Consider the following 27,598-nt stretch of genomic DNA (forward strand, 5'->3'; position numbering starts at 1 on the left):
GGGTTTGACAAGTTCTGAAAGCTTTTTCCTATTCTAAGGCATCCCTCTTGTTTGATACCATGGATTTTCTGTTCTTGTTTTTGGGTACAGGTTCAAGGACAGGTGGTTGCTATCCTTAATATAACGTGAAAGTAGCAGCCGGGAATGAATGAATGACACAATGAATTTGATCATCAAGTATGTTGAACTCCTTGCATTTATATAATTGAAGCCTGTTTCTTTCTGGAGTAAACTAATTTGCAGATATCAATAATATATCCATGATTTTGTCTTCCAGTGTATGTAACTTTTGATGCTTAAGAGAGACAGCCTGCGTGCATTTTTTTAAAGATTGTTAGCCATGCTTGATGGTGTAGAAAATTGTGTTTCAAGAATGGCTAATGGCATCAAAGACTTGATCCCCTCATTTCTCCTCCTACTTGATGCATATTCATCTCTCCCAGCTACAATTAACCTATCATGCCATGAAAGCTACTTTTCATCTTTTGACTGGTACGTGTGACAGTTACTTTTCATTTTGCACCAAGATTTGTAAGATAACGAATATGGTTAAATGGTTAATTATCCACAAAACTATATGTATTTATGGTTTCAAATGTTATTTTATAAAAAGGGTTTACCTGTTATGTAGACATAAGACTCACAGATCTAAACTTTTACCCTCTTTTCTTAATCAAGCTGAGCTTCTCCAGTTAAAATATATATGAACCCAAGAAAGAAAATTAACAAACTTCACCACAATTTCTCATAGTTCCAACTTTTTAAGACCATCAGACTTCGAGAAGAAACCAAACTTATCCTTTGCGAGGATGTTAAAACAACTTTTCTTACCCAAGAAAGGAAAGAATGCAGGACAGGGTCAAAGCAAACTGCTGATAAACTAGAATGAATGGGTTCATGTTGGAATTTGTCGCACCCTGTAGCCAAGTACCAGATGCTAGTTCACCTGACAAAATATACGTGCACAATTACACATGCCATTTTTTTCTGATCATTTCCTTGTAGTCTTGAGTTCAAATGTTTATGTACGTTGTGACTTAGTTTTGTTTATTTATCTTTCTAGAAACACTACTGTTTTGGCAGTGCAAGCAAAGAGAGGCAGTGTTGTTCAGTGCCAAGTGGAGAATGCTGCGCAGAAACCGCAATTCTCAGCTTGCATGTCTCTTTCAATTCTGTCGCTGCAACCATAAAGCATAGAATGTTTAATTGCTTGTCGTCTATATTTTTTTTTTAATTCACGTAGTCTTACTGTAAACTTGTCATTGAAAGCGAAAACGACTAGTTATTTTTTTTTCCTTCCATCCTAAATTATACTAGTCAACTTTTTAATTGAAAAATATAATTAATTTTTAACCTCTCTAAAATACCCTTATCTAATGTACTTTATTATCGATGAACATAATCTACTTTATTATAATTGGTTTAATAAAAGTTTTGAATGATGCAATTTGTCACCAGTGTTGCCGTTGTAATTAATGTAGAAATATAATGATTAGTCGTATTCCTAATATTAATGTAAGGATATTTTAATGAAAAAAAAATCAAGACTATCAAAAATGGAATGGAAGGAATGATTGCAAGCAAATTTATGTTATATATAAATTTATATTGTAACCGACATATTACAATAATTTATATTATATATGATAGAATCAGACACTTCCAATAATTAACACTTTCTGTAGGAGTTAGTGATACAAGCCGACAAGTAAAATAATTTCAGCTTTGAACCAAACTCCAAGAAATGTGGAAAAGAATTGCGACACTAGTATAACGGGACCATCCAATACGTAATAATCATGGATGGAAGGATGTTAGCATCCACCTGTAAGGGATATGCAAACCCCTCGTCTGTACAGGCGAGCGAGAAGCAAATGAAGCTTTCCAGGATGTCTTGTCAGCTACATGCCTCCAACTCTCATACTATATAGGTTTTCTGGGAAGGTTTTGGCCCGCGTTTTCGTCTTGGACTGGAACTGATTGCGCATGAAAGGGCATTTATAAGCTCAGAATCCTCTTCGGTAATAAGTATCTTGGCTGCACCCGGGTTGGCAAGCAGAAGTTTTGCCACAAGATATCCTGCAATTGACCAGGTCTGGAAGAGGCGCGACTGTTTGCCGATGAATCTTCCCCTTTTGGTGTCATAATATTCAGGCCACTTGTCTCGTGACAGGCGCTTCTCTGCAACCTCAACAGCTTTTGCAGCAATTTCTGGTCTATTCATTTTAATGCATGCAACAGTTAGCTGCAAAAGATCAAGCACATTATTTATCTCATTTGTATCATACAAACTAGCAAAATTCAGCTAAGAAACTATCATGTTATTCCAATTACTTAACAAAGGAATGTGAAAAAAAGAAATGCACACATGCAGCGTTGCAGAATCAGATTTTAAATAGAGTGATAGAGCTATGGATTAAACGCTAAATAAATGAACATGGCATGGTAAATGCTTTTGGCACATATGCTACAAAGGCATTTCACAATTAAAAAAAAAAAAAAAAAGTGGATTCCACTCAGAACATTACCAACTCGAATAATGTACACACATGCATGCCAAAGCTGTAAGCATGAGGTATGTGCTGCGACAAATAGAGAGAAGCAAAATAGCAGAATTGGACATTGTATATAAAAGAAAAATTAAAAGCCGATGATAATCTTCATTTACAACATTGATGTAATTTTTTCCCTCCATTGTGATTGAGAACTTCTCATTTCCTTAAAAGGAGCATACAAGAAATTTTCCTCCACGCATGCAGATCCTAGGTGAGAAAAATGGAATTCCTATCATGTTCTCCGGTACAAATGCAATCGAAAATTAGTTGAGTTGACAAAGAGGATCAGCCATTTAGATCTGGTCAGTTATAAGCTACAGAAAAGCCACAACCCCAGGAAAGATCCAATACAGCACTGTTATTACATGCATGAAACCAAAATAACAACAATCACAGTGATTCCGTACTAAATTGAACAACTGGTACCTGCCAGAGCAAAGTTGGCCAAGAACCTCCATTATGATAAGACCAAGGCCTGCATCAGAAACAAAGGAAAATATATTCAGTCGAAAGCCACACAAATTGGTTAGAGTGACAATGTCAGTCTAATCAAAGTTCAACTTACGTGTTCTTTGGATCACAGCCTGTAATTATCTGCCACTCTTGACCATCAAGAGCAGGATAACATATTTTAAACGGCATGTCTGCCACCAAATCTGCCCATTTCGCTTCAATGAGGTCCAGTATAGCATGAGATTGGTCCGTGGTTGCAAGATTGCTGACAATAGACCATAAATTTCCCAGCGAAAAGAACCGGAAGTCCATGTGAGCGGGTTGCAAGTTTCCAATCAGATAGCCTCCTTTATTTGGCATCCACCCAACAAGCCAAGGTGAAATCTGATCTGGGTAAATGTTGAACTTGTTAACAGCATCATAAGAGTACTCTTCAGTCTTGTAGCGATAAATCTCATTCAGCTTCTTCATATCAGTCCAGTAATATTCCCTAATATGGAAGGATAAGGCAATAAGACGATTGTTTAATGCCCGTAGAAGATCAGCTGATCCATCCTCTGGAGCAAGCATTTCACGAGCACAAAGTAATGCCGAATAGAATAGTGCCTGCAACAGAATTGGACATCTCAAAGAAGTTACCAATCCCCTCATCAGAACAAGAACCCCAAACTAGAGAACTCATACCAGTATACACAACCAGCTTACTTCATAGAAGTTCGACTATGGAAGAAAAACAATACATGCACAATCAAAGTGCTCTCGATATAGTTCTCTTTTTTCTGTCTTCTTCAAGTCCATATTCCAGAAATAGTTGCATCTTAGAGAATCTCAATACAAATTAATAGGCTGTTGGGGAAAGTGAGAGATTTTTGAGAATTACTCGAGCATTTGCTGAAAGTAAAAAACTATCTAAGGTTACTTTATCATACATGAACTACCCTTCACTAAGAGAGAAAAAATGAGCATTGTCACTTCTAAAGTTTAAAATATCAATAGCTAACACACAGAAATGGTAGCCGAAATAGTGCCACCAAGGATGACAAATCTACAAGAAGATAGCCAAAAAGTCCAGAAGAGAAATGAGATTATTCCTTTTTTTTTCCGTGTGTGTGCTCCGATTAATTTCCATTGACATAAAGGCTTACAACTTTTACCAAGAAAATGCTCTGTCGATCAAGATCATCTGCTTACTTGAATTTCTAAAGGATGACCATGAATGCCCATCCGACGATCTATCATGCAAGAACCATCAGTCACCAGCAGCGTAGGAAACATATCAAAACCATCAGCAAGACATAACCTCAATATCATCTTGATTCCCGTTTGGACATCAATCCTCTCTTGTACTGAGAGGTCTCCTGAGCATTTTCCATACGCACGCAACAGAATAATCCACCATAATCCTGTATTGAACGTCACATTATTCGAAGTCCAATTAGTTTACACATCAAGATCCTTCTTAATGACATGCTTCAGCAGATATTACCAGAATCAACAGGAGCAACACGACCAATTGCAGCCTCTCCAAAGTCGGGATCCAGAACTTCTTCAGTGGCAGTGTCATCGCCATCTAAAGGAACTGTGCGCACTTTGAAACTGGCAGGCATCAAACCTTGGCCAGGACTATGACAGTCCATAGTTTTCTCCCAGCTCTGGACAAAAACAATAATAATGATGACAATACTGGCGACATAATTTCCAAGTGTACTCCTCTTAATTAGATAAATCTACTACTTCTCCTTGGACAGAACCTCGTATACTCTAAATTGGTGAACCATCCAGTTTTACCAACCATAGAGTTGGATAAATAATAATTGCAGTTAAAGATTGAGCAAGGAGAGAAGAGAAGGCAAACCAATACTGGGAGGCAAGCTTCAAGTATGTATGAATAGAAAACTTTAGACAAACCATATGGTATACATTAGCAAAATAAAATAGTGAGGACCAAGGCAGTGCGCAACATAATCAATACAGTACTGTGATGTCTTCTTCCTAATATCTTAATTGTTTCCCAGAATTTCATCTCTGGGTCTCGTCTTTTGATAAATACATAATGATAGCCCTTGTCTTAAATCATGTCCCCTATTATACTATGTTAATGAAGTTAATCATGCAGATGACCTAGTTGAATAAAGTTAAAAATTCTGACAAAATGGGTTACTTCTTCACTGCTTCAGAAGAGAAACTCAATTGAACATAGCTAGTTTTCATGCAAGAAGGAAAAGTGCAGATTTTGTATTTTTTGGATGGGAAGGGGGGAGAGATGTGTCATATGGAAACAGGACCTACATTCCTGAAGCGGTAATAGTTGAAGAATAATAAAATAGTACTTCATAAATGTGAATAAGAGGATGTACAAAGAGAAGAACACACATATTGTGGACCATCATAAGTGATGACTAACAATCCTCATAGGGGACTTGGCACTTCTAGCCCCCCTTAGGCAGAGCACAGTGATTACCATGCATCAAACAGCTCTAAAGAATACTCAGTAAATTGAGAAGTGTTAGGCAACCTTAATTTTGGGGCATTTGTGATTATTTGAAAATTTATCTGGGTCAGTGACAAGCTTTACATGTTCAGGCCAAGTCCATTGTTAATTCTGCATACTTGGTAGAGTAATTTGATTGATGAATACACCTATTACTTTTATTCCTGTACAAAATGTCTTGGACCATCAATCTCACTCCCAACCACCACCCCAAGTTTAGCAGAAATGCAAGACATGTTCAAGATCATCTTTTCTCGCAATTCCAGTTCTGAACATGAAAAAAACATGCCACGTTAAATCCACTCATGCAATACAAAGTACAGATTTGTAGAATACACTTTGCATCTCAAGAAACGCAACAAACAGTATGCAACTTTATATGCAGATTGGGCAGTGCATCCTGCAAATTTTTTCATGACAGATTGTAACCTATTTCTTACATAACCTGGAAATGGAAGAACAGTTACAATGACTAAGACACACGACACTAATATCGTGAGCTTTGTTCACAGATGATGAAAAGAATAGTTTTGGAGCAAAAAATTTTCAGACTACAACACTAAAGAGACTTTGTGGACACAAAAGAGAAAAATAAAACATTAAGATTTTGGTGGATAGATCAAAGCTATCTCACTACAGAAATCAAAAAAAGAAGCACCCACACAAAAGGTGAAACAAACAAGTACTCTTTATCAAGCTACAATTGTCAGACAACTAGACCATCACCTTACCTGCAACTGAAGTGTGTGTAGGATAAAATTGCGGACAATGTCATACTCTCCCTTCAACAGGAAAGCAATTCCAGAGGGAATAAAATCACGAATAAAGACCTGATCATAATTCAGAACACTGGAACTCGTAGGATCCTTAGCAGCAATTGTTCCAACAGGGCTACCACAATAGTAGGCAACAGATTCCTGCAATAGTTCCCAAGCCTCATTCTCAATGAAGCTCGATTTACCCTTGTTCATGCCATCTTGAATTGTCTTATAGGATGGTGGGTTGCCATTAGAGTGGTGCAATTCCTTATCATGTTTTAACTCTTTGACTGCCCCAAGCTCAAGAAAATTCCTTACATTACCGTTCGTTGAATTGAAATCCTTAGCATTATCCACAAACCACGTCCCATTTCCACTCTCGGCTGTTAGGCCACCGACATTATCGGCAGATTGGCATTTGCAATGCGAAAGACCAAACTTATCAGTCGCAGCATATCTATGTGAGACCCCATTGATACACGGAAACTGATGAATCCTAATGCCCCTACATGAACTGCTTAAACATTTAAGAGATTTCATTGACTTTAAGACCCTTTTCTTTCTGCATCTTTCAAAGGATCTACAAGGAAACGATGAACCTGATATTCTATAGCCAATATTAGATCCCCAAAATTGTGGACCAGCCGCATCATATAGTTGCAGAGCTACTTCAGCAGTGGCCATCATGCAATAGAATGCAGTAGACAGCAGATGCACTCAAATTTAAGTAACAATTGAAACCTGCAATTGAGTAAAGTATTGTCACGTGTACCTTAATACTAGTAACAGAAATCAAGCACAGAATTGAGTAAAGCTCGAAACTTTTTGCCCTTATCAATGCAAATTCCAAGCTTTAAGCTTTTGCATATTTTAACGAAAACCCAGAAAAATTCAAGCGCAAACATGTTGATAAGTGGATCACACAATAATTTTCCAACGCAAATTAAGAAATAGAACATTCAGAGTAAACAAAGTTTGATGCCATGATTATATCTTCATCGAACCACTAACGAAAGATAAACGATTATTTGCAACAGGCATGTTCCTCTGGATTGAAGCCCAGGAACCCAAACGATCAACAAACTTTTACTTAATTCCACTATAATTAGGACAAACGTACCACTTTACCAAGATCCTAGCATTTTAACTCAATAAATTAAACCCAAGAAAGCGAAAAAAAAAAGCAATAAAGATAATCCACTATGAAGAACAAACATACCCAGATGAATCAGAAGTGCGAAAACCCGTTATCTGGCAGAATTTTACCTAATGTATATTGGAAAAATTAGACTGATAAATGGGTTGTCGAGATTGTTAATACAGGAGGAAAGGAACGGGAGACTTTTGAAGGATGCAAAGAAGCAGAGATGGATTTTACCAGTAATGGTATGCGTGCGTGGAGTCTATATAAGTGAATGTTTATCTTGTGCTTGGAAAACTGCCGCGATGGTACGATTCCTGCAAATTACGATCGCTGTCGGGAAATTTGCCAATTTGGTCTCTCACGTTGAGGGAAAAAAAAAAGTTAGCCCCTCATATTTAAAATTAACTGAAATAGTCCCTCATATATAAGAAATTGTGCCTTTTTTGCCTCGAAACTCATTTTTACTCTGTTTGTTAGCTAAAATGTGCATGCCTCTCTCACATGTTTATAATTTCAAGGACAAAAATAAAAATATACTTCGTTTCTCTCTAAAAAAAATAGTTTTAATGGCTAAAAATAGGGATAAAGAGAAAAAAAAAAGTGGTTATCCTTTTTTAGAAGGATAAAAAAGTGGTTAATACTTTTTTTTTTGAAGGAAACAAAGTATGTTTTCCTTTTTTTCCCTTAAAATAATGAGCAGGTGAGGAAGGCACTCACTTTTAGGCTTGAGAATTGGGCGAAAATGAACTTTGGGACCCAGCCATCGCACTTTTTTATGTCTAAATGACTATTTTGGTTAATTTTGAATGTGATGGACTAAAATAATTTTTTTTAAAATATGAGGGACCAAAAGGCAAATTTTCCGACGAGGAAAAAATGAGCTGAATTTTCGCCGTTTCATGGAAGATCAACTTTATAGTACGGTTACATTTTGTCCACACATGACTGATTTTTTTAATGCTTTCTTCGTTTCATTTTCTCTTTTGTTCGTTTATCCGTAGCTTTCAGAGCACGAGCTTTTTCAAACTTTTTACGATCGGTCAGGATTGGTTGCCTAGGTACCTCTTCTTCTACAGTTTTACTCTCCCCCCATCCCCTCCCCCCCACACCCCACCAAAACAAAAAAAAAATAAATTGATTTAATTCTCTTGGAATAAGATATTTAGCTAAAATATTTTTCCCTAATTTTAGCACCAAAATTTTGTTTCATTTTTTCCTAATTAATTCATATATGTGATATTTGAGAAATGATGCACATATATAATCGGGATAACATGTTATTTTATCCAATATATATCTGTGTATATCCAGGATGATGTGTTGTACTACTGTTGCTTTCCTTTAGATAAATACTACTAGCATTAGTAGCCAGCTAACACTCGTTGATAAAAACTGGCAGGAAGAGAAAATACACTTGTATCCTTTCATTTTCGGGTGAATTTTGTAGTATTATTATAGCTTTATTGCCAAGATAAAAGGGGAAAAAAAAGGAAAAAGACCTCTTCATGTTATTGATTTGATAAAAACTTGTGTAGTCTCGATCTACGGTTCCACTAGTAAGCCGAATAGCTTAAATCGGCCACATCATCAACATGAAATAAATAATCACCTGCCTCTAGAGGAGTTGACTATCACATTAATTATAGGGTGGGAGGTCAATGGTTCAAACATTACCTCTCATCAATGTGCCTCAAAGGTGTGTGATGCACCCGTCTGGTCTGGTGGTAGTTCAGTTCCCATGAAGTTCCTCCGGCTCAGTTGGACCACCTCATAGAGTAAATTCCCCTCTTCTTGAGAGTATGAGTATGTTAGATTAGACGGCCACATCATCAACATGAAATAAATAATCACCTCCCTCTAGAGGAGTTGACTATCACATTAATTATAGGGTGGGAGGTCAATGGTTCAAACCTTACCTCTCATCAATGTGCCTCAAGGGTGTGTGATACACCCGTCTGGTCTGGTGGTAGTTCAGTTCCCATCAAGTTCCTCCGGCTCAGTTGGACCACCTCATAGAGTAAATTCCCCTCTCCTTGAGAGTAGGAGTATGTTAGATTAGATTAAATGTGCCGTTACGTCAAAAAAAAAAAATCAACGTGAAATAAATGTTAAAAATATCAGAAACTCTTCCTTAGCTTAGCCGTGGACCGTGGTTAGCTTTCTCACCGAATTTTGCCTTCCAATTGGACTAAGGTTCCGTTTGATAAATCTGAATCTGAATTCTGAAATCTGAATACTGAAACAATTAATTTGCTGAATTTTAAGCATTGAAAAAAATATATGAATGTCTGAATTTTAATGCTAAACCTATTTATACTGTTTGATAAATATTTATAACTGAATGCTTAATAAGTTTAATTTGACAATTTTGCCCTTATATCCTTTCATTCAAAAAAGAAATAGAATCTATGATTTAATTAGTTTAAAATTGTTAGGTATGAAAATGACAATATTTATTTTTAAATCAAATTAATATAAAAGATGAAATATATTATATGAGGAGTATGGAGAAGATGTGAAAGTCATTAAAAAGGGAGAAAAGAGAAACTAAAAATCGTTAGATAGAGAATATTAGGTTGTTTAATTAGATAAGAATTTTGAACATAATTAACAAACAAGGGTAGATTTGGTAGATAAGATAAGGTAGTTGAAGTAATTCTATTGATTCTTATCAGAATTAAGCATTCAGTTAGGATTCTTGTGCTGAAAAAAATACACACAGGTTCAGCACTACTTAACAAGTTCAGCAAATAGATTTTCATTTATCAAACACTCAAAACATCTGAATGTCTGAAAAAATTCAGATTCAGCACTTTTTTATGTTATCAAACAGACCCTAATTCGTGCGCTAGATTGTTCTTGCATCCGTCCGTCAATTCCTTTGGCATATTGTACAAATCTGAATTTGGGTCGCAAAACCACTTTCCAGTTTAGGATTTTCTTTGTTCTCTCTTCCCTAACTTCCATCGCACTCTTCATCTTCAAACCCTCTCAAAAAAAAGAATATTATAAAATTAGTGTGTTTGGATAAAGTATTATTTAAAATAATTATTATAATATTTTTTGTTATGTGATATATTTGAAATAAATATATAATTAAAAATATAAAAAGATATATTGAAAAATATGTTTATGGTACAAATAAAATATTATTTGGAATAATTTAGCAATCCAAACACACTAATGAAATCGCTGAACCCCCCCCCCCCACCTCCAAAAAAAATAAAAAAACCCATAAAGTCTTGATCTTTTTTCATTTTGCTTTAATTTTTGGCTCTTTTTTCTGTAATTTTGGGGACAAAATATGGGTTTTAAGTAACTAAAAAAAAACTCAAACCCCTTGTTTTGTGAGAAATAGGAGAACTGGGAAGAAGACAAAAAAGCATGAAGGCGGTTGTGACTACTGTAGGTTTGGTGGAGATCGATCTAACCCCCACTTTCATTGGAACCAACCCGTAAGGATTTGATCTAGCGAACTGGAAAGAAATCAATAGCACCAAAAAATATGAAAATTGGAGGAGGAGGCGGTCAAAAATCAAAATGGAACCCCGACTGGTAGGTTGAGGTTTGGCAAGTGTAGCCTTCCCGGGTAATAAAAAGGGCATGCGGAGTGAATTCTGGATTATGAATATTTAATGGGTAGCAATGACGTTGTGAGTGTTATACTGCCCGGTTTACAGGTGGGCCCGTACACAGAGTCTACTCAAGTTTTTTTCCTATTGATTTATTGTGGATGCAAGAAATTTCACGCACACCTGGCTTTTGTTGGACCCTTTAGTTTTTCTTCTGCGGTCCCCAGTCCCAGATATCTTTGTTTTTTTTTATTTATTAATAATGTGAATTATCTAATTCTTTTTTTTTATCACAATAATAAAATTTCTATAATCTAATCTAGTATAATCTAAGAAAGAAGGGGATTCAATGTGAATAGAAACCCCATCTAATTCAGTGGACGTGAACTATCTAATTCACTCTAGAACAAAAGATGCAAAAGTCATGAATTTTGACATGTAACTACGTAAGTTGAATGGTGGTGCAGTGCAGAGACGCGTACGCTATGCCGCATTTCGCCATTCTTTTTTTTTTTTCCTAACGCATTTCGCTATTCACTGAACGGAACTTTTCAAGGAAGTATAACTAACGACATTTTTTCCCCTCGAATCAATTGCAAGAATTTTGTCCTGAATTTGATAGTGAAAATGTCTTGAATTTGCTACTAAGGCGTGGGGCCTGTTTGGAACCTTGATTTTTTACCAAATTTGTATAAAATTAATTTTTTAACAACTTTTACTACAGGAACCCAAAAAACTTATCAAAGTTTTTAACCTACACACCCATCTAATACACAAAAAATTTCCCTTCAATTTTTCTTCTTTTCCCTCCCTCACCCAATCTACCATGTCCTCCCGCGCCAACCACCGCCTCCACCACCGCTCCCGGCGACGGTCAACAATTCCAGCACTGCCTTTCTCTTTTTTTTTCCTCTTCTTCTCCCTCACCTCCTCTCCTCCTCTCTCCCTCTCGTCCTCCCCTCCCCTCTTCCCCTCTCCCTTCCCCGCCACTCTCCCTTTCCCGTGACCAAATCGCAAAAGTGGAGGGGGAGGGGGGCTGTAATCTGGTCACGCGACCAGATCGTAGTTAAGGGAAGGGGAGAGAGAAGGAGAAGGGGTGACGGGCAAAAGCAAAAAAAAAAAATCCATGGCTTCCATTACTCTGGCGTGTGGCTGCTGAGGGCGACGGGGATGGGGGAGGGGGGAGAAAAACGGGTGGCGGGCAGAAAGGGGTGGCGGGGCAGAGCGAGAAGAGGGGCGGCAAGGGAGGGGGGAGAAGGGGTGACGGGAGAGGGGGCGGGAAGGGAAAGGTGGCGTGGGATGGAGAAAAGGAGTGGCGGGGGAAGGAAGGGGAAGAGGCAGAGGGGCGACGGGAGAGGGAGGGGGGTGGTAGGGGGAAGGGAGGAAAAGGGTGGCGGGGAGGGAGAAGAGGAGTGGCGGGGGAAGGAAGGAGAAGGGGCAGAGGGGTGGCGGGGAAGAGGGGAGGAAAAGGGGTGGCGGGAGAGGGAGAAGAGGAATCGCAGGGGAAGGGGAAGGAAGGAAAAGAAAAAAGAAAGAAAGAAAAAAAAGAAAAGGAAAGAAAGAAAAGAAAAAGAAAAAAAAGTTTTTCATCTCACAAAAGTTTTTCTACAACTTCTACAGTATTTTACAGTAAAGTTTTATACAAACACTCAAAAAACTCACCTTCCAAACGGGGCCGTGGTTTCTCCAAATTCATACGAGTGTATAGTATGCTTGTCTAATTTGATTATGATTTTGTTTTCAATTTTTCAAATGCCGAGTGAAATTACTTTTAAAATAAGAGTAGAGTTGACGTGGCGAATTGAAAAAAAAAAAGACTAATTCTAGAGAGGCTCATACAACTAATAAACCAAAAATCAGGCGAGTTGATATTATTTTGCTTTGACAGACTTTAATTTGGCATGTTGCAATGGCATTGAGAGTCGCCCTATTGCATTGCGTTTCGAGACCGCTTGCCATTCATAGTTACTAAACATGTGAATTATGACGCTCCAATATCGCTGTTTCTTACTCCAAAATGAGAAAAAAGTTTGGATGTGATGAGTTATCTTAATCTTCATGAATCAAGACAGACCTCGAGTTCGAGATGGTAGCTTATTTATGGAGTTTACAACATAGGACTTTGATTAAAAGAGTGACTCAACTTTATCAATTGATCGAATTTGGATTGGTTTAAAATTAAGTATACTTCTTCGTATCTCTAGCTATCAATAGTAAGTATACTTCTTCTTTTTTTCTTTTTTTTAACAAATGACAATATCATTATATATATATTAACATTTAAAAATATCTATATCTATATAAATTTGAGAAGGGATTTTTAGTAACAAGCCTTCACAATCCTTCCCACTCTTAACTCTATTTTTCTAGCATTTTACATTTAATTTATTTCGTAAAAAATATCATGAGCACATCACATCCCCACGTTTCCCTCAAATAAGAAGTTAACTCCAACTAACACTCCCACGTTTTCCTCAAACAAGAACTTAACTCCAACTAACACTCCTCACACACATTCACACTACAATTAAACCTCTTCCAATCCAATTCCATGATAAGATTGAGCAAGATCTCTTTCCACTTGCTGTTGTTATCCTTATTAGCTTGCGTGTGTCAAATGGTCGTCGTGCCACTACTGATTCCCATAAAAGTAATTCAATTTATTTTCACTTTATTTTATTTAATTTTTATAGTTTATCAATAAATATAGCACATTGTGCAGGACCGTCACTTTATACTATTCGAGCAAGCAAATTGTATGTCAATTACTACTTGAATTTTGCTCAATACCTACACAGTTGGTAAGTTTTACAAATATCAAAATATTAAATTATTAAAAATATTTCATACCCTTACGAATATGTATTTGAAAAATTTGCAGGTTTGAGAATGATAAATGTGCTCAGAAATTAGTGACGTGGTTGCGATAATGCAGTTTTACAATGTTCCAAGCATTGTTGATATCAAATGCTAAGAGAATATGGATATCCGAATATGCAGTTATATCTACGATACAAATCCTCTAAATTAATTAAGTAATGAACAAATATCTACATGTAGTTTCGAATTAATAATTGTAATCTATACATTCTTTGGATTGTTTTAGGTTAAATATTTTTGGATACTTGTTTACATTCAAAGTATCAACATAGACAATATGTTTCATGAGTTATGCAAAAATTGCGTACAACCATGTCAATCTCATTTTGCAAAAATGGTTTGTATCCATTGTAATGACGTAGTTGACATTATTGTCAGGTAATTATTTTCATATATTTTGAATTTTAATATAATTTTTTTACATCATACATCACAATTTCTTCTTAACAGATACAATGTTAACATAGAAGTTAGAGATTTCAGTGGTAACCTATACCTCGCTCTTCAAGACAGACATGCACGATTCATGTTTCGTTATAATGTTTCATATCTTAGAGATTTAAAAATAAATGTATACATTATTTATATGTATATATTTTTATACAATATTATTTACAACCTGTCTAAAACAAAAGATAATTTTGAATTATGTATGCTTTTAATTGTCAGAAAAATGGAGGTGCATTGTTCGACCAACACATTAATTCATGCAAAAATCGCGCATTCTCATTTATAGTACGAACTCCACAAAAATTAACAGAATTAATTAAACCCCTAATACTGGCGTTCGTACTCAGAGTTGATTAGTGTGAAAAATGTTCACACCTTCGTAGAAGATTATCAAATCGAAGGCAAAATGTTTGTAAATATTTCATTTATTTATCAAATTAAATATTCAATTATATTTAATTGGACCCTTATGTCGCTCAATTTATAATATAGATTTCTATTTTTTTCAGGATCCAACCTTCATCAAAGTGATAGTTTATAAATAATGGAGATGTTTTTATCATATATTGAATTATTGTTACAAAGTTTCATTTTTTTAAATATATTTTCATGTGCCCGTGATTATAACATTTTACTATTTTTAAATTCCTCTATAGATTATAATTTTTTTCAAAAATGTAATTTACTGTGCGTAGCACGGGTATTTATACTAGTAAGAGTTAATTACAAAAGGGGTATTCACTCTCTCATCCTTCCTAACTGCTTCAATCAGCCAAGTTGGAAAATCATTTACTCACTCTATGTCATTAACTATTTTTATTGCAAAATGTGTAAGCACTTGTTACCTGAACTGTTCTAGATACAAAAGAAATCGTGCATTGCTTGAAATATTGTGTTAAATCATCAATGTCCTCCAAGAGTGGCTAGATGCCCATATTGCACGTTGATACTTCTTCAACATGTTAGACATGCTCATTTCAATTTTTATGCAAACAAATGTTAATCTCTTTGATTAAATCTTCATCCCCTGACATTAGACGGCTAATGAAGGCTCTTGCATCTCTTGAACCCAAAAAAAAAAAAAAAAGTACTTTGAAACAAGCATATCCCTGCCAAAATTACACCTTGAACTTTGAACATTATCACCTAAATTGTCATGCGTTTAATATTTTGTGTAAGAGTTGACCGATAATTACATTTTTCCTATGCCTCCAATTGAATTTGTTCGGATAACCCTTTTTTGTAAAAATAAAAATAAAAATAAAAATTTGTTATATTATAAATATATTTTTCGCCCAACTCTTTCATCTTACACAAACAACCACATTATAAAAATGTTGTTTGATTTTTTTTCTTCGAATAATCTTATATCCGAACACACATTAATACCAAACACAACCCATCATATGATTTTCTAAGTTGGAACTTTAAAGCATGCATTGTTTACATAAAACTCACTTACTAATATAGTAAGAAATTAGGATGATCTCTATTAAGAGTATAATAAAAAGCTAAAAGATATTTCCCGACTCTTTCTTTCTTTTTTTTTTAAAGTTTTTCAACTAAGATGTTTGATTTTTATTCTATATTTCACGAAATTTATTTTTAGATTTTGATATACTAGCTTTCATTTAATTTTTTTTTTAATTTTTTTGATAGTACTAAGATGTTCAATTTTAGGTGGAATTGACTTCTGAATTGTCGTCATAAGCATCCCTTTACCATTCTAACATCATAAAGTTCCATTTACCACCATTTTTAAAACAAACTTTTTCTCTTTAAACTTGAAGTTAATCCACAAAAAGCATGTAATTGATACAAAAATTAATAATCACCATGCTTTGAAAATTATTAGCCACATGATTTATAAAAATCCAAACTAGACGTGACCAAATTAAGCATCATCTCTACATGTGGAAGGGTTGGAAGGTTGTTCGGTTATGCCAAAGGTTTGGGGTACGTTGATCTGATCTCCTCTTATAATTGGAACCCGGACTAGGGCACATTGATCTCTTCCAACAGGTCTCAACATTGCCCCAAAAGGGCTCTCTCTACCTCTACGCACAGGCTTTTCATTCTGATGCTTGCATTGCATCAAAGCTTCTTCTTCGGTTAGTCTTGTCAGAACATTTAAAGAATTCGATTAGCTGTTTCTCTGTTTTCATCAGTAATAATAACATTCGAGTGATTTGAACTACGAAATATGATCGTAGCTTAATGTTCTGACTATTTCAGGTGATGGGTTCCGATGGTCTTTGCTGTTTGAGGTATATTTGCTTTATTCAGACACAAGTTTTCGAAGCTTGATTTGTTTTTTGCAAGTTAATTCAAGTTTGTATCGTGGGCATTTAAGTTTGATGGAAACTGAGGGTTTGTTTAGTTGATTTTACCGTTTCCTTTTAATATGCTTGTGTTGTGTGTGGGAGCTATTACTGGAAGTTTACAGCAGTCCAGTTCGAGAAATCCGTGAAGGTTATGACTTGACTTTCTTAACTTTTAGTTTTCTTTGTTAATTGTTGCTGCTCTTTTATTATATTTGTTGAGTTCTTTGTGAATCTTGACCAGTTTTGTGGATTGATACTCAGAATTTGGCGATATGCATATTTACACGTGTATGTATTGCAAATTGCAATGTTTTATTGTCTACCATTTAGGCATATGTGGGTCTGTAGGTATGTACGTAATTGTGGTCATGTTGGTATCAACTATTTGCTTTTTGCTCCATGATTCCATTATGAATGGGGGTTTCTATACGAAATTCACTCTATCAAGGACATGGGCTTGTTTTCCTTGTTTATATATTTTTTTATTTTTTTCAAATAGCGATCAAATGAGCTTTTTGCCCCTCTCTTTTCTCCCATGTTCCTTCAGAAATGTTTTCATCAATGTCCTTGACAATTTTGTGTTGTCTGATTCATATAGTCGTTACAATCACCCATATGTAGAAATGCCATCTTTAGAGATGTGATTTAGCATGGGTAGCTTCATTGTGCAAAAATTTTTGGCCTAACATTTCTGGGACAGTTTTCCATATTAGCGTACAAATGTTATTTCATAAAGTTCTGATTGTAAGTTGAATCAAGTAGTTTATGACTTTTCGGTTTATAATGCTCACTCAAATTGTCATAACATATAAATAGTTTCACTGTCCTCTTCTGCACATATTGTAGGTGAAGAGAGTTCAATCTCATATCCAAAACTGATGTTAATCTCTGTTACTTGGAATGGATAGTTCAACTGTCCGTGAGCTCATTTTACCACTATTTATCACGTTTAGCATCTGACAAATCCAGACCCTTCTAATAGATACATGATTTAACTTTTCAGTTTTTCTTTTGCCATTAATTGTTGGCATCTGCATTTTGACTTGCTTTTTAACATCCACAGATTGTTTAGTTTATGATAGCTATAACTTCTGACCCCTATTATCTATTGAGAAATGCTGGTATCCCTAGTAGGGAACCTTGCTGTTTCATCCTTTGGCTGTATTTTCTCATCTGAAGACTTTATTTGTGACCTTAACTTTGAAAAGATTCATGCGATGAATATATCTTGCTCAGATGCACCCATATCTGTGGTCATTATAGATTTTATTAAAAGGACAATTACTGGACTTAAAATTGTCTTTTAGTGACTTCAGTTATGCATGTGTGTTTGTCTTTCAGTGTATATATCTCATTTTTTGTTGCTGGGAGAGATCATATTTCCTGAATTGCAGAAAAGTATAATGAGGTTTGAAAATGCCATTATTATAAGTGGTGAACAAATAAAAGTACTGTTCCTCAGAAGTTCATCTGTTGAATTGCTTTTGATGCTATGATGAGGACTGTGCGATTAAGTATTTATTAAATATTATAGCTATTATACTCAATAGAACAAGGAATATTTGCTTTTGGTAGCATTGACAGTCTAATTATGTTATTTCTGATATTAGCTCCGAAAATTCACATATTGACATGCTGACAACTCAGGTTATAATTACATCCCTTTTGTGACGTTTCTAGTTTCAATTGTTCATTATTTTCAGATGAAGACATTCTCCATATCTAGGTTTCAACTATAGATGCAGGGGAATTGTGATGACATACATAAACCTGGTAAAGGGGCACAATCAACACCCACAAAATGCTGTTAGATGACTGCTCTTGCCAGAGACTACCTGTGCCTAAAAGGTGGGCATCCCAATTGGAAACCCCCTAAAAAACAAAGGTACAGACTAGAGAATGGAAAATAGTGCTTCCTCATATTAAATATTTCACTTATTCATTGTCAAAGAAAATATTTGACAAGATCTGCGTGCTTCTTTCAGTGTCAATCTTTTTCTACTACTGTGTGGCACTTCATCACTCAATGTACTAGGTCTAGTTAGGAAAGGAATTATAATCAGATATTAACCACAGGAATGTCTACATATAGCTATTAAAATTCCTTAGTCTGGTCTTCTCTGATTTGTTTGCTTAGTGTCTAACGCTGAACTTCTAATGCTACTTTTTGTATAAAAATTGCATGTCTTTTTCACATTGCCCCTTGTAGTGGGAACGAGAAAAGGTTCCTAGTAAGACAGGACAGACGTCATAACAGTAGCATGTTTGACCATCCTCTGTCCGGGAAATGAAATGATGAGGACCAAATTGTAACTGTGATAGTAAAAAATGCAAAAGGTACATTAACTAGATACAAATAAGCATTTACTTGTAAGGCTCACTCTTTGAATTTCTGTTCAAAGTCCACTTTTTGACTTTGAAATACAAACTTTTGAGTTTATATGTTCATAGGCCTTGGAATATTTTGAATTTAGCAAGTATTTATAGTTTGTGTGCATGAATCTGTCCAAAAGTTCTTGGCTCGTTTTCCTCGTCAGGAGCTCTACTTAAAGTGTAACTTTAGTATACAGTCAATTTGTCTAATCCTGCATACAGTTGGTAGCGCAAAGTCATTTAAGTTCTCAGTGATTCAGGAAGCAAAAGATGTTTAAACATTCTGATAATGTTCCCCTAGTTGTTATTCCCCACTTGCAGTACTTATAATTGTCTTCCTTCTATGATAGAGGGAATGCTAGCTGCTTGATTTATAGCATTAAAGAACTCAAATACTTTTTTTAAGGAGGCTGTTCCTAAGCTGCTTGTTGGCATGATCTTTTCAATGTCAATGCAGGATCTGGGTGAGAAAACTGGATGGAGAAGTCTTTTTCTGGGAGTAAATAACAATGCCTCAAAGTTATGTGCCTTACTTAAGGTATGGAGAGTTTTTTATAAGTCAAAACTTGAGTTCTTACGTTATTTGTTTCCATTGTGTTAATATTCTAAATGCGTGAGTAATTTAGTTTTTGGATTCCTTGAGTGTGTCTGTTGACCTTTATTACATGCTAAAAGGAGATTGACTAGTGCACAGTATGTTGGGATGAAAAATGCAGTTTAAATTGGGATCATGCTCGAAAATTTTCTCCTAGCGCTCATAGTAGGAGGATGACTATCATAAAAAGACTAAAGATTACAGCCTTCTGAAGCAAGCCATAGTTTGTTTATTTAAGTGCTTAATAGCATGCAAGATTTTATGGGATTCATGTTGTAAGTCATTTCCTTGGTTCTTGAGAAGTCTGAAGATGTATGTTCAGAGTAGCAGCATATCTGAGGCCAGATTGTGATCATGGTATCAAGCTCCTTTGAAGAAGAATTACAGAGTCGTAAGATTCTCAAAGTCCTGTATAAGGTTCTGCCTGGCTAATTGAGTATTATTTCATTTGACTGTAGACCTTTTTTTTTATTGGGATAGATCATATTTCATGGTTGACTTTTCTCTTTTGGTAGGTATTCTCGTATTGGTTAACCTTATACAAATAAAATTTGACGTTGCATGCCAGCCAAGTCCATGGCCAGGTTTGCTCAAGAGGTTAGCATGTTCGGTTATTTTGACTGTAGAATGTAATTGGAAATGGTGAGCAAAAGGTAAGGCATTCATGAACTAAATTTAACCATTGACTGTTGTTCCTCTTAAGAAGTGGGATCTATATGTATATTGCAGTAGCAATACCTGCCGAAGCAATGGTAAATGTTCAAGGTGGATGATTTCATATTTCTCTATCTTTGTTTGAAATTACTTTCGCATTTTTACTGGTCTTTTTGCTAAAGTTTAATCTGGAGAGCATGCAAGTTCTTAAGAAATTGTCTTTTATGTAGATAGTTTTTTTTTTTTTTTGCATACAAATTATTCAAAATGTAAATATGGCTTTGGTTGAGAAGAACGCAAAGTAAATCTAAGTGTCTTAATGCAAGGGGGGACAATAAATACGAGTTGTGCATTTACATCGTAAATTGTGTATTAACAAAATGCCTCTTGGATGTCCCTTTAAATTTCGTAACATTCGCATAGACCTGTCTTCTCTTGCAATTCACTTATTTGATGTTCTAAATAAAACGGAATGGCAAGCCGACGAGCTTAGTAACTCCACTGTGTTGCATTCTTTTAACCTGGCCAATAACCGTTAAAAGTTTACCATTTTCATATTGTACTCGCATGGGTCCGTTCGGATTGCTATTTGTTAGGAGTTTTTTGGCAAAAAAATATACTATAGAGATTTGATGTATGCGAAGTAAAAAGGTAATTGGGAATTTTGTCGCTTCACCTTTCTTTGGCCCTCTACGCTCACATTTGTGAAGTGTATTAGTGGTAGGAATTGATTTGATCTATTAAGTTGGATGAATGGGATGAACTCTAGACCAGAATTCAACTTGTATTGGTGGTAGAATTTGTTGTGTTTTTGTAAGTTGTTGTTGTTATAATATTTACATTTGTTATTTTGGTGGCTATATATATTGTGTTAATGCATACACATATTTTTGGGGTAGGTAGGCGGGTAGGTTTACTTCTGGCAAATTAATTTAATGTGCATACTCTTATATGGCATATCTAATTGAAAAGCATTAACGGGTTATGGGTCACGCATATTAAATCCTATTTGGATTATATTATATCCTATTTAGATTATATTATATGTTTAAAAATTATCTTTAATTTTAATATAACTAATCTTATCTTAATAATATTGCTTTTACAACCAACTAATCTTATCTTGATGATTCTGTTTTCTATCAAATTATTACATATAGAGCTATAGTAAAACCTTTTTTAAACACAATTATTAAAATCTTACATATCCCAAATTATTTCCTATTCCAAATTACTTCTTTTCATCATCATATTGTTGATTAGTATTCAAATTGTTCATCATTTCTTCCCTGAATTTTGAATTAACTTAATTCAAAAAGAGAATTAACTAATTGTTGGAAAAAGAGAATCACCGATAGATTTACGAATATTGTTGGAAATTGAATATTTATAGATGAAGAAAAATGAATTACTGGATTTTTTTCTACTTAATTAAATATGAATGTATAGTTTTAAATTTATGATCATTATAACAATTTAAATTATCTAAAAAAATATTTGTAAAAAAAGAATATCTACCAAGTTTTTGATATGGGGTACATGATTTGATATATATTATCATATTATAGAGAAAATACGTAAACAAATTTTTGAAAATTAGTAAATAGTTGAACATTTAAAATACATTAATTTTTTAAAGTTAATATAGATGAATATGCAGGATTGTTGTTAATTTTTGTATTTAAATTATTTATATTTTTATAAATTCACAATAAATAAGAAAAAAGACCGTGCTAATGCACGGGTAAAATTTTTAGTTAGGTCATGATTTAGAATACTGTTAAGTGGAGTTCGAGTTCTAATTTTTTTTTTTAAAAAATAAATAAACAAATCCAAGAGGTATTCGAATGCAAGAGAAATAATGAAAGTGAGTGTATACAACATAGATCGAAAATAGTAGTATAAACCTTTTCCAAATTTTTCGTAAATTACTTTTATTTTTTTGCAAAAATTTTTCCTTTCTTGTCTATGTTGGGTGTGCCTTTGCTTTTTTGATTATTTTGTGTTTTATTTTTTGATCCTGAATTCCCGGATAATGTAATATAATATGTTCCTCTCCGGTGTAGATTTTAATTCATTTCAAGAAAAGAACCAATACAATGAATTTTCGCCAACTCTATCCTTTTGGCTGAAAAAATATTTTAAAATATCCTATTGAGGCGGAGAAATTGTTGCCGCCTTTTCCACTACTGACTCCGTAACCGATTGCGCGCTCTCCCTCTCTCCCGCCCCGTCTCTCTCTCTCTGCTCTTTTTTTTTCGTTTTTCTTTTTTAGATTGGGCACGACCAATTTTAAAATAAAAGAAAACATCGGTTTCCCTTTCATAAGAAGACTCTAATCTCCTCAACCACCTAAAGGTTTAATCCCAAATATCATTTGGCGCGTCGGGACAATTTGGTCATTTTGTTATATATATATATTTGTATAGGCCAAAGAAAGTATTGAATCCTAAAATATCAGCACTTATTGGTCTTTGTTTCTCTATGTAAGAAAGAAGAAGAGGGGGAAGCTGAAACGTCCACCTATACCTGGGTCCATCCAACCTTTTTCTGGGGCGTCATCACTAAAATCTTAACCGCCTGATTTTTTAATCCAACGGTCCACACTTGCCTGCTAGTAGTTACACTTCTCTTTCAGTGGTTTATTTTGATAAACCCTAGAAACTCTCACACCCCAACTCTCCTCCTCCTCCTCCGATTCCGCCTCCGCCTCCGCCACAGCTCTACCCCTCACCCTGCAACTCAATCTGAACAGAAGAGACATCCGTTTTTTCCCCTAAATAAGAGGAAAAAATTAGCAAAAGTTCAGATCTTTAGACTTCTGTAGATCTTTAACAGATGGCGGATTGAAAAGAGTTTCACTTTCTTTTCGACTCTCTTATTTCCGGGTAATATTTACTGGTTTCTCTAATTTATTTTTGTTGGTGAGGATAAAGTTTCTATCTTTTGAGCCGTTTCTGTAGATTAGATGATATTATATCTGGGTTTTGTGTGGTTTTTGGCGGTGGTGAAGACCCTCATGCAGTGAAGTATCTTGGTGTTTGGGACGAGTTAGACCGGGTTTGTAACCGAGTCTTGGGGGTTCTTGACCGAGTTTGGCTGGGGAAGAGCATTAATTGAACGGGTTTACGGGTCCCCCCCACCCTTCTTATACTACGGGGTAGCTTTGACGATTGATCTGGGTCGGATGAGTCCGTGACTGAGTTGGGGCTGGGGATACGGACTGACCTTAGTTAGGATGACTGGATTTTGCGGATTCTTGATTTTATGACTGCTAAAAGTTGTGTGGGCCTATTCAGACTGAGTGAGGAGTGAGTGGGTCAATGATTGATTTGAGTTTGGAAAACTGGATTGGAGTGGAGAAATTGCTTAGTTTTCAGTTCAAAGATAAACCTTGGTTGGGTTTTGGTTTTGGAATATCAAAGATTTAGCATGCACCTAGTCTGTATCAAGATTTGAACTTTGTGACACTCTGAAATTCTATCCTGGATATCAAGTTTAGTTGGGTGGGATAGAATACTGAGGTAGGTTTTTGGTCTTTAAAGTGCTCAGTGTTTTGGTTTTGGCCAATTTTGGTCAAAGTATCATTGAATTGGTGCAGAGAGAAGATTGATTCAGTTTTGCCTTGTAAAAATAACGTTCCGATGCCTTCTGTGGGAATGAGAAGGACTACCAGGGTTTTCGGAGCGAGGGTGTTGAGATCAGGAAGGCGTCTATGGACAGGGACAGGGACAGGGGATGGGAAGTACACGAAGAGTGCCAATGGGGACGAGTGGATTGAGCTTCTTGAAAATTCTGGGGATGGTGGAGGTGGTGCCAATCAACGCAAAGAACGTGGCAGGCATGGAAATGAGGCTGCTGCTAAGCAGGAAGTCAGGGGAATGGATGTTGACGTAAAAGTAGTGAAATCTGCTCCAGAGAAAGTTTTGCATGAGGGTTTGGATGCAGAGAACCATGTTGGCAAGAGGTGGGGAGTTGTATATACAAGAAAGCGGAAGTGTGTAGATTCTAGTCTTGTTGAATCTTCAGCTAATGGTAATAAGAAAAGGAGCATAGATGACAAGAGGTATGGGAGGCAGTTTTTTAGAAAGCAGTGGAGGAAGAAAACCATACAGACGGAGTTGGCTGAACCAGGTGATTCAAATATGGCTTTGATGGCACAAGAAGAATCACTAGATAATGCCAGAGGTCATTTCCTTTTGGTAGTTTTTGACTCTTCCTGTTGTAGCTGGTATATGGCTGCATCTTTTCTGAATTCTATTTTGAGGTATATGAGGCAGGCAAGAGTTGGTATCCAGCAGCTATTTGCATTCCTTCACTCCAAGGCAATTGCGCTTGTATACTCTTCTTGTGGCATCCGTTTTCTGCAGGTAATGTAGTATTTCCTGTTTTGCTGTTTCTCAGGTACTTGATTTGGCTAAATTCGTTCTTGCTGCAAATCTCAGAATTTCTTTACCCATTTCATTTTCTCAGGGCTCTAATGTAGTTGCTGAGCGTGGAGTTTGCGTGATATGGGGTACCAGTTGTTTGGTACCGGTTTTTGCTGTGGATTATTCTGCAGTTCCTTATTGTTTCATGTATTTGCATTCAAGAATGCTACTCCATTTTGCTCATCTGATGTATTCTGTTGAACGATGTTTAGTGGGTATAGATGATAAAAATGATAATTTATCAACACTGTCCATGCTTACTGAAAGCGTCCAAGCTTCCGATGCATTGGCAGCCTCCAGAAATGATTACTCTGGGAAGACGGAGGTGTCAGTGTCAGTGTCAGTGTCAGTGTCAAATGTTGCTCCTACTAAATTAACTGGTCGAAACCTGCAACTGAGGAATGGTCGTAACATTCAGAGAAGTTCATTTAGATCAAAGAGGGGCAGACGGCCTTCCTCTTTTGGTGCCCGAAAAGCTAATGGAGCTTTGGCTTCTAATCTACTTAGCTTTAGACATAATAGCAATCAACTTTCCCCAATAACACCGAGACATGAGCTTAGGAGTTGGACTGTCAGGCATTCTGTCACAAATATCAAACAAGTCAAGTCTTCCCTGGGGGGATTGAAACAGGATATTGATCCCACTAGCTGTTTTGCAAATATACTGGTTATAGACTCTGACAAGTGTTATAGGGAAGGAGGAGCTATTGTCACATTAGAAGTTTCTGCTGAAAAACAGTGGCATCTTGCAATCAAGAGAGATGGAGTGAAGAGGTACAGTATCATCACTCAGAGTCTTATGAGAGCATGTAATTGTAATCGCTTCACTCATGCCATGATGTGGGGTATGGATAGTGGTTGGAAGCTAGAGTTCACTGATAAGCAGAACTGGTCAATTTTCAGAGACCTGTACAAGAAGTGTTCAGATCGCAATGCACAGGTTCCTGTGGAGAGTTTCATTCCTGTTCCTGGGGTGCATGAAGTGTCTGGTTATGTGAACAGCGGCAATTATGTAAGGCCTGCTACATATATAAGTGTAAAAGATGATGAACTGAGTAGGGCGTTAGCAAGGAGAACAGCAAACTATGATATGGACTCTGATGATGAGCAGTGGCTAAATAAGAATGAGTTTCATAAACTTTTGTCTGCAGAGGAGTTTGAGTTGGTAATTGATGCTTTTGAGAGAGGTTTTCACAGCAATCCAGATGATTTCTCTGATGAAACAACAATTCCTAACATATGCCTGAATGTGGAAAGGAGTGTTTTAGAGGCTGTGCACAGCTTCTGGGTTAATAAACGGAAGCAGAGACGCGCATCCTTGATCAGGATTTTTCAGGTATGATTAGAGGCTTCGATAAAAGCATGTAGTCAAACTATTTATATCATTTTCATATGATATTAGAATGTGGAATTGTATGTCGGAAGTTGTCATTTTGGTTTTATCATCGACTTACAGTGGAAAAGTAACTTCTACATGTATGATGATGGCTAGCAAAATATTTAGTGAGATGTTTTTGTAGCATTTCTCTTCATCTTTAGAAACTTTATGCATCATTTTGTTAAGTTTTTGGTGTTTTCTTAATCTATCATGGTAGAATTAGTCTATCTTTTTCCCACCCAAAAAAAATTACAGTTACTCTATTTTAGCAAATAAATTATTTTGATTGAATCCTGCCTCTTGTACCCTTTTTTTCCCTTTTTTTTTTGGCTCTGTTATCAGTGAGTGGATTATGTGAAGTTCCAATTCTATCTTTGCAGTTGTATCAGCCAAGGAGAACCCAAATGATACCAAATTCTGTCCTCCGCAAGAAAAGGTCATTCAAACGACAGGGAAGCCAAATTGGAAGAGGGAAACAGCGTCCTTTTCTTAAAGGTGTAAAGTCTTTAAAACCCAATGAGTTAAGATTTTGGACTTGCGATTTTCTGTGTTTATTATCTTTTAGAGAGTTTTGTCAGTGGCAGAAAGTTGTGTATGTGCAATACCCTGAGTTTGCAACATTGCTGATTGTTTTAAGTTGTCTGTCTACATTTGGAGTCAATTAGGCATGTCCTTTTGAGGGTCTGGAGGTTAAGATGAGATGCTCCAGGTGATTTGCATGGCAGCCTTGAATGTCTGTACTTGGGGTCTCTTTGTCCTCGTGCCATCATTAATTTTAAGTTGTTCCTGGATGGCATTTCAATTTTGTTGTATGGTTTAGTTAAGGCGTTTAATTGAGGACAAAGCTAAATTAATTTTTATCTGCTGAAGTAATTCTAGCTTTTCTAGTGTTTTGCTGGCTTCATATCTTTGAATTTGTAGTTCTGCTTAATTGACGGGTTGGATGAAATCTTTATTGCAAAGGGAGTTAATTGGATGTCAAAAGCATCCGCTTGAAGCTTTGTAACATGAAAGAAAGTCAGTTTTTAAATTCAGACTTGAAGAGTTTTTGAATTTGACTCTGGCAGTAATGGCGGCTGAGCAAGATGCTGAGGAACAACAAAATGCCGTTTTGAAGGTGGAAGAAGCCAAAGCTGCAGCAAACAGGTCAGAAGGGTTGGCAGTTCTTAAGCGTCAAAGAGCTCAGCAGCTCATGGAAAATGCTGATTTGGCATCTTACAAAGCTGCCATGGCACTTAAAATTGCTGAATTGGCTCAAATTGCGGAATCGACAGATAGCGCTGATCTCCTTCTCCCAGTCGGGTAACTGGATTTGTTTCCGGAGACCGGAGCTCAAATTGCTGAGAGTACCCATGGCGGCCTTTTTGAGAATGCCTTGGAGGTGGTTCAACCTTTGACAGTAGTATCATTGTTGTAATTTTGTATAGATTCTGATTGGGATGTACATTCTGTATTATGACGTCATACCGGATTTCTACAAGAACTTTGAAAGTTTAAAAGAAAACGCAGGAAAATAGAGAAAATAGTGTTTTTTTTTTTAA

The 27,598-nt window shown here is 35.9% G+C and overlaps 2 protein-coding genes and 1 long non-coding RNA gene across 7 annotated transcripts; 2 read left to right on the plus strand and 1 right to left on the minus strand.

Moving 5' to 3' along the window:
• Positions 1–1,574: 1,574 nt before the first annotated feature.
• On the minus strand, positions 1,575–7,644 carry LOC113760393 (neutral/alkaline invertase 3, chloroplastic-like). The gene is made up of 7 exons (XM_027302952.1): positions 7,477–7,644; positions 6,231–6,998; positions 4,495–4,660; positions 4,200–4,411; positions 3,121–3,614; positions 2,982–3,030; positions 1,575–2,245 (listed from the first exon to the last, which is right to left on the minus strand). Exons 2-7 carry the CDS (start codon positions 6,942–6,944, stop codon positions 1,919–1,921), a joined length of 1,962 nt encoding a protein of 653 aa, XP_027158753.1. The 5' UTR covers positions 6,945–6,998; positions 7,477–7,644; the 3' UTR covers positions 1,575–1,918.
• An 8,584-nt stretch (positions 7,645–16,228) lies between these two features.
• Positions 16,229–20,436, plus strand: LOC113762909. 5 transcript variants are annotated; one of them, XR_003467280.1, is made up of 5 exons: positions 16,229–16,414; positions 16,539–16,570; positions 18,331–18,512; positions 19,458–20,012; positions 20,111–20,436. It is a non-coding gene; the product is annotated as an uncharacterized LOC113762909 (long non-coding RNA). The 5 variants fall into 5 exon arrangements; XR_003467283.1 differs by having other exon boundaries at positions 19,458–19,986; XR_003467281.1 differs by having other exon boundaries at positions 19,458–19,538; positions 19,695–20,436.
• Positions 20,437–22,498: 2,062 nt separating this feature from the next.
• LOC113760600 lies at positions 22,499–27,598 on the plus strand. Its single transcript, XM_027303243.1, has 4 exons — positions 22,499–24,619; positions 24,723–26,015; positions 26,438–26,552; positions 27,125–27,598. Exons 1-4 carry the CDS (start codon positions 23,894–23,896, stop codon positions 27,361–27,363), a joined length of 2,373 nt encoding a protein of 790 aa, XP_027159044.1. The 5' UTR covers positions 22,499–23,893; the 3' UTR covers positions 27,364–27,598.

The sequence above is a fragment of the Coffea eugenioides genome, chromosome 2 (genome assembly GCF_003713205.1).
Source record: "Coffea eugenioides isolate CCC68of chromosome 2, Ceug_1.0, whole genome shotgun sequence".
NCBI lineage: Eukaryota > Viridiplantae > Streptophyta > Magnoliopsida > Gentianales > Rubiaceae > Coffea > Coffea eugenioides.

Excerpts from the sequence above, each read along its gene's own strand:
- LOC113760600 (XM_027303243.1), top strand. The coding sequence starts at position 23,894 with ATGCCTTCTGTGGGAATGAGAAGGACTACCAGGGTTTTCGGAGCGAGG. Across the intron at positions 26,016-26,437 it reads CCTTGATCAGGATTTTTCAG|TTGTATCAGCCAAGGAGAAC; the intron begins GTATGATTAGAG and ends CTATCTTTGCAG. Across the intron at positions 26,553-27,124 it reads ACAGCGTCCTTTTCTTAAAG|TAATGGCGGCTGAGCAAGAT; the intron begins GTGTAAAGTCTT and ends TGACTCTGGCAG.
- LOC113760393 (XM_027302952.1), bottom strand. The coding sequence starts at position 6,944 with ATGATGGCCACTGCTGAAGTAGCTCTGCAACTATATGATGCGGCTGGT. Across the intron at positions 3,615-4,199 it reads GTCATCCTTTAGAAATTCAA|GCACTATTCTATTCGGCATT; the intron begins GTAAGCAGATGA and ends ATTCTGTTGCAG. Across the intron at positions 3,031-3,120 it reads GGCTGTGATCCAAAGAACAC|GCCTTGGTCTTATCATAATG; the intron begins GTAAGTTGAACT and ends TTTCTGATGCAG.